This window comes from Dendrobates tinctorius, unplaced genomic scaffold (genome assembly GCF_039654945.1).
Source record: "Dendrobates tinctorius isolate UK_male_01 unplaced genomic scaffold, ASM3965494v1 ptg000099l, whole genome shotgun sequence".
Lineage (NCBI taxonomy): Eukaryota > Metazoa > Chordata > Amphibia > Anura > Dendrobatidae > Dendrobates > Dendrobates tinctorius.
This window is the reverse complement of record NW_027361767.1, coordinates 6945589-6956823: the sequence shown is the minus strand read 5'-3', so window position 1 is coordinate 6956823 and position 11235 is coordinate 6945589. Positions and strand designations below refer to the sequence as shown.

The following is an 11235-nucleotide window of genomic DNA, read 5'->3' as shown; positions in this document are numbered from 1 at the left end:
TATATATATAGCTTTGCCACCATAAAAGGAGGGGGGGGCCCAGACACATTTCTTGCACAGGGGTCCCAAGCTGTCAGTATCCGCCCCTGGAGCAGATGTAACGCTTAAATGGGGCTTTTAGTTGGCGCTCTGGATGGCGCTTAGCATGTGGCAGGCAGTGTGTTTACCTTAACAATAATATGCTGTTACTATATATATATAATATAGATCTATGTGGTTTTTTTTCCGTTAACTTTTGCAGAACAACAAATAAAGTCTCCCAAATTGGAAAAACGGCGTTTTTCAACGTGCAATTCCATATTTTCACCTGTAGGTGTCCTCAGCGCTCTACTCTCCAAAACAAAGATTCCCATAAAATCATGCGTTACTCAATTTCCACCTCTAGATGTCGCCCGTCTGCACGTTCTTCCTAACACTTCCCCCTCCTGACCACTGTGTGTCGCTGTTCCGCTTAACAATCTCGCCGCTCTCCTCCTCCCTCCATTCCCATAATTCGTAGCGCCGTCCTCTCAGCCCGCCTCTGTAAAGATGGCGGCGGTGTCGGTGTTTCCCGGCGTGCGGCTCCTGAGTATCGGGGACGCAAACGGGGAGATCCAGAGGCACGCGGAGCAGCGGGAGCTACGGCTGGAGGCCCGGGAAGGGGAGATCGCGCTGTATAATGGTGGGTATGGCGCTGTGTGGCCCTGGCTCATTGTATATGTGTGATGCCGCACAATGGAGGCGGTGTATGGCGCCTCATACCGGGAATGGCCGCTGTCTGTCACCGCATTCCGCCAGTATCGGCAAAGAAAATGCTCATTTACCTCCAGTGTCCTCCATCATGGTCAGTGATAAATAGAAGGCGCCCCTCATCCCCTATAGGATGGAGCGAGCGCGGGGTCCACGATGCCGGACCCCCAGAGGCACATCCTGGCCATAAGTGGTACCCCGGGGGGTCACATCCATGGGCTTCTGCGTAATACTGGACGGGGACAGAGGGAGGACCCCCCCATATATCCTGAGGACCCCCACATTTTCCCCACCCTCCAGGGGACAGAAGGAGGACCCCCATATATTCCCACCCTCCAGGGGACAGAAGGAGGACCCCCATATATTCCCACCCTCCAGGGGACAGAAGGAGGACCCCCATATATTCCCACCCTCCAGGGGACAGAAGGAGGACCCCCATATATTCCCACCCTCCAGGGGATAGAGGGAGGACCCCCATATATTCCCACCCTACAGGCGTCCTGCAGAGAGGGGGGACCCCTTTATATTCCCTCCTTCGAGGGGTCCTGCAGAGAGGTAGGACCCTAATGTAGTCCCTCCCTCAAGGTATCCTGCAGAGAGGGAGGACCCCCAGGTATTCCCTCCCTCAAGGGGTCCTGCAGATGGAGGACCCCCATGTATTCCCTCCCTTGAGGTGTCCTGTAGAGGGGGAGGACACCCATGTATTCTCCCCCTCAAGGGGTCCTGCAGATGGGAGGACCCCCATGTATTCCCTCCCTCGAGGAGTCCTGTAGAGGGGGAGGACCCCCATGTATTCCCTCCCTCGAGGAGTCCTGTAGAGGGGGAGGACCCCCATGTATTCCCTCCCTCGAGGAGTCCTGTAGAGGGGGAGGACCCCCATGTATTCCCTCCCTCGAGGAGTCCTGTAGAGGGGGAGGACCCCCATGTATTCCCTCCCTCGAGGAGTCCTGTAGAGGGGGAGGACCCCCATGTATTCCCTCCCTCGAGGAGTCCTGTAGAGGGGGAGGACCCCCATGTATTCCCTCCCTCGAGGAGTCCTGTAGAGGGGGAGGACCCCCATGTATTCCCTCCCTCGAGGAGTCCTGTAGAGGGGGAGGACCCCCATGTATTCCCTCCCTCGAGGGGTCCTGTAGAGGGGGAGGACCCCCATGTATTCCCTCCCTCGAGGGGTCCTGCAGAGGGGGAGGACCCCCATGTATTCCCTCCCTCGAGGGGTCCTGCAGAGGGGGAGGACCCCCATGTATTCCCTCCCTCGAGGGGTCCTGCAGAGGGGGAGGACCCCCATGTATTCCCTCCCTCGAGGGGTCCTGCAGAGGGGGAGGACCCCCATGTATTCCTTGCCTCGAGGAGTCCTGCAGAGGGGGAGGACCCCCATGTATTCCCTCCCTCGAGGGGTCCTGCAGAGGGGGAGGACCCCCATGTATTCCCTGCCTCGAGGGGTCCTGCAGAGGGGGAGGACCCCCATGTATTCCCTGCCTCGAGGGGTCCTGCAGAGGGGGAGGACCCCCATGTATTCCCTGCCTCGAGGGGTCCTGCAGAGGGGGAGGACCCCCATGTATTCCCTGCCTCGAGGGGTCCTGCAGAGGGGGAGGACCCCCATGTATTCCCTCCCTCGAGGGGTCCTGCAGAGGGGGAGGACCCCCATGTATTCCCTCCCTCGAGGGGTCCTGCAGAGGGGGAGGACCCCCAGGGGTCCTCCAGAGAGAGACACTTGTTATCACCAGGACAGAAGGAGGACCCCATGCATTCCCACCCTCCACGGGTCCTCCAGAGAGACTATTGCAGGGTCCCACAGAGGGGGAAGACCCCTCCCCCCATATATTACCACATTCCAGGAGTCTTCAATAGAGATGCCTCTTACCAGCACAGAGGGGGAAGACCCCCATGTTCTCCCGCCCTCGCTTCTCAGGACTCTTGTGGTGGTCCCTCTGTTGTTCCTCCTGGTAATAAGTTGATGTGCCCGTCCCCCGGTCGTACCAGTAATGTGGTCGCGGTGCGGTTATACACTTCAGCGCAATCACATGAACGAGCAGAAGTAGCCGGAGACTTTCTCCTACATTTCTGGGGGTTAGAGATGGCAGAATTGAGAGTGTCTTTAAAGGGAACCTATTATGTAAAAGAAAAAACCACCACGCAATTAACTCCCTAACTGCAGGCTAGTTTTTCTTCCTGGGCCGGTTCTCTTGAAAGAAACTTCATGGTTGTGGTAGGTGGACTGTGAGCCCACCATGTCCTCCAGGCTGTTTGCCCACCCGTCACTTGGCGTTTACAAGCACAGATACGTCAGAATGAGATTGGTAACGTCTGCCGGCAGTTCAGGGTGGACTGTGGCTGATCACTGGTGGTGCGGCTGCTGAGACCATCGGGGACCCCTAGAATGGGACTGCTGCCGAAATCAGTGACTCTTGCGGGAAATCCCATGGAGGCCGAGCAGGCGCCATCTACATCTTTCAGGCCTCGTTCTGCAGGTTCCAAGGCCCCGATGTCTGGACTCGATCAGCGAATTATTTCCTACCCTGTGGATGAAGAATAATTAGATTTTTTTTGGGGGAAATAACCCTTTAAGGCCTGCATACAGATTGGATAAAATTCACTTGACCTCCGGCAATTTTGGCAGGATCTGCCGACCATCTAATGGGTATGAGGGTCTCTCAATCTTTCACCACCGACTGATGTCTGAGAGAAGGATCTGTTTTGTTCAATTTCTGTCCCCTCCCCCAGCGCTTTATTTTGATTGTGGGAGATGACCCACTGATAGCAATGAGGTCTGGAGGGGGGACGCAGAGGTCTGCATGGGGGGAGGTGGGGGCACAGTGAGGTCTGGGCATGTGTAGAGGGGGGGACGCAGAGAAGTCTGGGGGTGTGTAGGGGGGGATGCAGAGAAGTCTGGTGGTGTGTAGAGGGGGGGGACGCGCAGAGGTCTGGTGGTGTGTAGAGGGGGGGGACGCGCAGAGAGGTCTGGTGGTGTGTAGAGGGGGGGGACGCGCAGAGAGGTCTGGTGGTGTGCAGAGGGGGGGGACGCGCAGAGAGGTCTGGTGGTGTGTAAAGGGGGGGGACGCGCAGAGAGGTCTGGTGGTGTGTAGAGGGGGGGGACGCGCAGAGAGGTCTGGTGGTGTGTAGAGGGGGGGACGCGCAGAGAGGTCTGGTGGTGTGTAGAGGGGGGGGACGCGCAGAGAGGTCTGGTGGTGTGTAGAGGGGGGGGACGCGCAGAGAGGTCTGGTGGTGTGTAGAGGGGGGGGACGCGCAGAGAGGTCTGGTGGTGTGTAGAGGGGGGGGACGCGCAGAGAGGTCTGGTGGTGTGTAGAGGGGGGGGACGCGCAGAGAGGTCTGGTGGTGTGTAGAGGGGGGGGACGCGCAGAGAGGTCTGGTGGTGTGTAGAGGGGGGGGACGCGCAGAGAGGTCTGGTGGTGTGTAGAGGGGGGGGACGCGCAGAGAGGTCTGGTGGTGTGTAGAGGGGGGGGACGCGCAGAGAGGTCTGGTGGTGTGTAGAGGGGGGGGACGCGCAGAGAGGTCTGGTGGTGTGTAGAGGGGGGGGACGCGCAGAGAGGTCTGGTGGTGTGTAGAGGGGGGGGACGCGCAGAGAGGTCTGGTGGTGTGTAGAGGGGGGGGACGCGCAGAGAGGTCTGGTGGTGTGTAGAGGGGGGGGACGCGCAGAGAGGTCTGGTGGTGTGTAGAGGGGGGGGACGCGCAGAGAGGTCTGGTGGTGTGTAGAGGGGGGGGACGCGCAGAGAGGTCTGGTGGTGTGTAGAGGGGGGGGACGCGCAGAGAGGTCTGGTGGTGTGTAGAGGGGGGGGACGCGCAGAGAGGTCTGGTGGTGTGTAGAGGGGGGGGACGCGCAGAGAGGTCTGGTGGTGTGTAGAGGGGGGGGACGCGCAGAGAGGTCTGGTGGTGTGTAGAGGGGGGGGACGCGCAGAGAGGTCTGGTGGTGTGTAGAGGGGGGGGACGCGCAGAGAGGTCTGGTGGTGTGTAGAGGGGGGGGACGCGCAGAGAGGTCTGGTGGTGTGTAGAGGGGGGGGACGCGCAGAGAGGTCTGGTGGTGTGTAGAGGGGGGGGACGCGCAGAGAGGTCTGGTGGTGTGTAGAGGGGGGGGACGCGCAGAGAGGTCTGGTGGTGTGTAGAGGGGGGGGACGCGCAGAGAGGTCTGGTGGTGTGTAGAGGGGGGGGACGCGCAGAGAGGTCTGGTGGTGTGTAGAGGGGGGGGACGCGCAGAGAGGTCTGGTGGTGTGTAGAGGGGGGGGACGCGCAGAGAGGTCTGGTGGTGTGTAGAGGGGGGGGACGCGCAGAGAGGTCTGGTGGTGTGTAGAGGGGGGGGACGCGCAGAGAGGTCTGGTGGTGTGTAGAGGGGGGGGACGCGCAGAGAGGTCTGGTGGTGTGTAGAGGGGGGGGACGCGCAGAGAGGTCTGGTGGTGTGTAGAGGGGGGGGACGCGCAGAGGGGTCTGGTGGTGTGTAGAGGGGGGGGACGCGCAGAGGGGTCTGGTGGTGTGTAGAGGGGGGGGACGCGCAGAGGGGTCTGGTGGTGTGTAGAGGGGGGGGACGCGCAGAGGGGTCTGGTGGTGTGTAGAGGGGGGGGACGCGCAGAGAGGTCTGGTGGTGTGTAGAGGGGGGGGACGCGCAGAGAGGTCTGGTGGTGTGTAGAGGGGGGGACGCGCAGAGAGGTCTGGTGGTGTGTAGAGGGGGGGACGCGCAGAGAGGTCTGGTGGTGTGTAGAGGGGGGGGACGCGCAGAGAGGTCTGGTGGTGTGTAGAGGGGGGGGACGCGCAGAGAGGTCTGGTGGTGTGTAGAGGGGGGGACGCGCAGAGAGGCCTGGTGGTGTGTAGAGGGGGGGGACGCGCAGAGAGGTCTGGTGGTGTGTAGAGGGGGGGGACGCGCAGAGAGGTCTGGTGGTGTGTAGAGGGGGGGGACGCGCAGAGAGGTCTGGTGGTGTGTAGAGGGGGGGGACGCGCAGAGAGGTCTGGTGGTGTGTAGAGGGGGGGGACGCGCAGAGAGGTCTGGTGGTGTGTAGAGGGGGGGGACGCGCAGAGAGGTCTGGTGGTGTGTAGAGGGGGGGGACGCGCAGAGAGGTCTGGTGGTGTGTAGAGGGGGGGGACGCGCAGAGAGGTCTGGTGGTGTGTAGAGGGGGGGGACGCGCAGAGAGGTCTGGTGGTGTGTAGAGGGGGGGGACGCGCAGAGAGGTCTGGTGGTGTGTAGAGGGGGGGGACGCGCAGAGAGGTCTGGTGGTGTGTAGAGGGGGGGGACGCGCAGAGAGGTCTGGTGGTGTGTAGAGGGGGGGGACGCGCAGAGAGGTCTGGTGGTGTGTAGAGGGGGGGGACGCGCAGAGGGGTCTGGTGGTGTGTAGAGGGGGGGGACGCGCAGAGGGGTCTGGTGGTGTGTAGAGGGGGGGGACGCGCAGAGAGGTCTGGTGGTGTGTAGAGGGGGGGGACGCGCAGAGGGGTCTGGTGGTGTGTAGAGGGGGGGGACGCGCAGAGGGGTCTGGTGGTGTGTAGAGGGGGGGGACGCGCAGAGGGGTCTGGGTGTGACACAGAGATTCGGGAGTTGGTGGCTGTCAGTATGATCTTTCAGCTGCCGGCTCTCGTGTGTGTGGTTGGCTTCAGGACCAAACCATGGACAATTTTGAAGTTGTTTTATGGTTGAAACTGGTTGAAAATGAGTGACCGTCCCGCCGCCGACCTTGTGGTCTGTGATGGCAGAGTTGCGTGCAGCCGAAACATCTATAAAGGTGTGATGTTTTTGTCCGGTCTCTGTGCGGGTCTGCGCTCAGACACAACCATATGGACGGACAGAGTAGCCTTAGCCTTGCTCGTGCATTTCCAGGAGGAATATCGGAGGGTCAGCATAAGTGAGAGCCATTAGAAAATGGATACTAAGTGTAGATAATTGGCATATCCGGAGACATGATGGTCTGACGAGGGCGTCCTGAGGTGGCTGGGATCCTGCGGTCACCTCGAGGTTCTTCTTATTTCCCTCCTCCTAAGTCGTAGTGTTGCTGGTGAGTTTTCGGAGTCCTGACTCGTTCACACCGCTGTATACCGGTGTTTTTTCTGACTCTTGTAGTTGTCGGTCGGCCGCGAGCCTCCACTTTGTGTGTACATGATGTACGGGTCGCACCAAGAACTGCGGCTGTGAAGTGGGTGACTATACGTGGTGTGAATGATGCCCTCATGCTTACATCTGTAACCACCGATCGACCAAACCGCTGCACGACCAGCTCTACCCTCGCCTACTGTATTATCACCCATCCCTTGAAGATTGTGAGCCCTCGCGGGCAGGGTCCTCTCTCCTCCTGTACCAGTTATGACTTGTATTGTTTAAGATTATTGTACTTGTTTTTATGTATACCCCCCTCACATGTAAAGCGCCATGGAATAAATGGCGCTATAACAATAAATAATAATAATAATAATAATCTGTTGCAGAAAAGCCAAAGTGACCCCCTCTGTCTCCCCCCCCCCCCCCCCCCCCCAAAACCCTTTGAGACCCCTCTGCCGGGCCATTGTCTCCGCTTTGCAAAGCTCCGACATCGGGGAGGATTTGTGGGATGAGGAATGGAGCCTCATCCCATTGTCAGCAGCCTGGGGATAGAGGGACCCCTTGCTGGGATTTTGTGATGGTCTCACAAAAGGTTTTCTTTCGCTGTGTCCCCCCCGGGGACTAATGACTCCTTGGCCAAACCTATAAACCCAGCAGCCAGAATGAAGCCGCCATTGTGATGATAACAAGCCGAGGTTTTTATCTCCATGTCACAGATGTGACTCAGCGGAGGCATGTCTGCCCCCCATTACCTGCACAGATGCCACGCGGCCCTGTATACAGTCAGCAAGTATGGGGAACACCAGGGCGAGATGATGGTGGTCACAGTGGCCGGCAGCCCCTATATACCTGATTAGATCAGGATTCGGTCCTGGGGTCCGGTACAGGGGAAAGTGATGCTTTAACTATAAAAGGTTGCAAGATCCCATCGGGACTGTATAACCCTCCTTTCCTTTATTTTTTTCGTCTCTCCCAGAAAATGTCTGCGTGTTCAAGTGCACGGTCAGTCCAGAGACAGAGTGCAGCCGTGTGGGGAAGCAATCCTTCATCGTCACCCTGGGCTGTAACAGCGTCCTGGTTCAGTTCGCCACCCCGGCAGGTGCGTCCTTTCCGCCTGGCTCCTTTTTGCTCGAATTTATATTTCTGGCTTATAAATAGCTCATTTCTGAACATTTCCACAAGACTTCCTGCAGAACCAAGCGGCGCCACCTAGTGACCAGTTAGTAGGATGGTAACAAAAGCGAGGGGGGATCAGACACTATATATGCATTTGTGCATAATAGGCTGCGGGGGGGGGGACGGGGGACCTTTGTATGCAAGACAGCTCCTGATCCCATAGTGAGCACCACACACCAGTTAGCACCCTCCCTGCAGCACCACGCATCAGTAAACACCCCCTCCCTGCATCACCACGCATCGGTGAGCACCCACCCTCGCTGCACCCCCCCCCCCCATTGCAGCACCACACACCAGTTAGCACCACTCTATACAGCACCACGCACCGGTGAGCACCCACCCTCCCTGCAGCACCACGCACCGGTGAGCACCCACCCTCCCTGCAGCACCACGCATCGGTGAGCACCCTCCCTGCAGCACCATGCACCGGTGAGCACCCCCCCCCTCCCCGCAGCACCACGCACCGGTGAGCACCCCCCCTCCCCGCAGCACCACGCATCGGTGATCACCCCCCCTCCCCGCAGCACCACGCATCGGTGATCACCCCCCCTCCCCGCAGCACCACGCACCGGTGAGCACCCACCCTCCCTGCAGCACCATGCACCGGTGAGCACCCACCCTCCCTGCAGCACCATGCACCGGTGAGCACCCACCCTCCCTGCAGCACCATGCACCGGTGAGCACCCACCCTCCCTGCAGCACCATGCACCGGTGAGCACCCACCCTCCCTGCAGCACCATGCACCGGTGAGCACCCACCCTCCCTGCAGCACCATGCACCGGTGAGCACCCACCCTCCCTGCAGCACCATGCACCGGTGAGCACCCACCCTCCCTGCAGCACCATGCACCGGTGAGCACCCACCCTCCCTGCAGCACCATGCACCGGTGAGCACCCACCCTCCCTGCAGCACCATGCACCGGTGAGCACCCACCCTCCCTGCAGCACCATGCACCGGTGAGCACCCACCCTCCCTGCAGCACCATGCACCGGTGAGCACCCACCCTCCCTGCAGCACCATGCACCGGTGAGCACCCACCCTCCCTGCAGCACCATGCACCGGTGAGCACCCACCCTCCCTGCAGCACCATGCACCGGTGAGCACCCACCCTCCCTGCAGCACCATGCACCGGTGAGCACCCACCCTCCCTGCAGCACCATGCACCGGTGAGCACCCACCCTCCCTGCAGCACCATGCACCGGTGAGCACCCACCCTCCCTGCAGCACCATGCACCGGTGAGCACCCACCCTCCCTGCAGCACCATGCACCGGTGAGCACCCACCCTCCCTGCAGCACCATGCACCGGTGAGCACCCACCCTCCCTGCAGCACCACGCACCGGTGAGCACCCACCCTCCCTGCAGCACCACGCACCGGTGAGCACCCACCCTCCCTGCAGCACCACGCACCGGTGAGCACCCACCCTCCCTGCAGCACCACGCACCGGTGAGCACCCACCCTCCACGCAGCACCACGCACCGGTGAGCACCCACCCTCCACGCAGCACCACGCACCGGTGAGCACCCACCCTCCACGCAGCACCACGCACCGGTGAGCACCCACCCCCCCCTTCAGCACCACGTGACGGTGAGCACCCCCCCCTCCCTGCAGCACCACGCATCGGTGAGCACCCCCTCCCTGCAGCACCACGCACCGGTGAGCACCCCCATACAGAACCATGGCCCTTCCACTGACACAACCATATGTAGGATCCATGTTGCATACCGCCCTACCACATGTGCACTCATCGCTCTCTCCTTATCTCCCTATAGACTTCTGTTCATTTTACAATATCATCAAGTCCTGCCGGAGATCATCTGGCGACAAAAGCGTCTTCAGCGAGCGCACGGAGGAGTCCTCGGCTGTGCAGTACTTCCAGGTATTGTTCTGTAGATGAGATGCGCATTGGTCAGTGTTTTCGATCCAGTTGGTTCCCGCTGCAGATCTTTAGATAATGCCGCACCCATCTGCCCCAAGAGCATAAAGTACTCCGTTATATGAACCTTCATATATCTGTATTTACTCCTGTAGCATAATGAAGCGTACTGGAATGGAGGACACAAGTGCTTGGGTTTAGTGACCGGTGGAGGTCCCAGATTATGTTATCACCTATGTGCAGAATACCCCCATAAAGGGTCACCTCCGAATAGTCATTGGTGCCATATGGCTGGGATATTATTATTATTATTATTATTATTATTATTATTATTATTTATTGTTATAGCGCCATTTATTCCATGGCGCTTTACATGTGAGGGGGGTATACATAAAAACAAGTACAATAATCTTAAACAATACAAGTCATAACTGGTACAGGAGGAGAGAGGACCCTGCCCGCGAGGGCTCACAATCTTCAAGGGATGGGTGATAATACAGTAGGCGAGGGTAGAGCTGGTCGTGCAGCGGTTTGGTCGATCGGTGGTTACTGCAGGTTATAGGCTTGTCGGAAGAGGTGGGTCTTCAGGCTCTTTTTGAAGGTTTCGATGGTAGGTGAGAGTCTGATATGTTGTGGTAGAGAGTTCCAGAGTAGGGGTGATGCGCGAGAGAAATCTTGTATGCGATTGTGGGAAGAGGAGATAAGAGGGGAGTAGAGAAGGAGATCTTGTGAGGATCGGAGGTTGCGTGCAGGAAAGTACCGGGAGACGAGGTCACAGATGTATGGAGGAGACAGGTTGTGGATGGCTTTGTATGTCATGGTTAGGGTTTTGTAATGGAGTCTCTGGGCAATTGGGAGCCAGTGAAGGGATTGACAGAGGGGAGAAGCTGGGGAATAGCGGGGGGACAGGTGGATTAGTCGGGCAGCAGAGTTTAGAATAGATTGGAGGGGTGCGAGAGTGTTTGAGGGGAGGCCGCAGAGCATGAGGTTGCAGTAGTCAAGGCGAGAGATGATGAGGGCATGGACTAGGGTTTTTGCAGATTCTTGGGTGAGGAATGAACGGATGCGTGAAATATTTTTGAGTTGAATTGGCAGGAAGTGGAAAGGGTTTGAATATGTGGTTTGAAGGAGAGATCAGCATCAAGGATTACTCCGAGGCAGCGAGCTTGTGGGACTGGGGAGAGTGGGCAGTCATTTACTGTAATTGATAGGTTCGTAGGGGGGGTCACGTGAGATGGGGGAAAGATGATGAATTCTGTTTTGTCCATGTTGAGTTTCAGATATCTAGTGGAGAAGAAGGATGAAATAGTGGACAGACATTGAGGGATTCTGGTTAGTAGGGAGGTGATATCTGGTCCAGAGATGTAGATCTGTGTGTCATCAGCATAAAGATGATACTGAAAGCCATGAGATTCTATGAGCTGTC

General features: G+C 58.7%; 1 protein-coding gene across 4 annotated transcripts in view; it reads left to right on the top strand.

Annotated features, from left to right (window-relative positions):
* Window positions 1-444: 444 nt before the first annotated feature.
* Window positions 445-11235, top strand: part of CARM1 (coactivator associated arginine methyltransferase 1) — a 34392-nt gene continuing 23601 nt past the window's right edge. For 2 of the 4 annotated variants that reach the window (XM_073587534.1, XM_073587531.1), the window contains exons 1-3: window positions 448-661; window positions 7734-7856; window positions 9706-9812. In XM_073587534.1, coding sequence (XP_073443635.1) covers window positions 529-661; window positions 7734-7856; window positions 9706-9812 — 363 coding nt within the window. In that variant the 5' untranslated portion in view covers window positions 448-528. Of the gene's footprint in view, window positions 662-7733; window positions 7857-9705; window positions 9813-11235 lie in introns of all 4 variants that reach the window. The other 2 variants (XM_073587532.1, XM_073587533.1) reach the window with 2 other exon arrangements.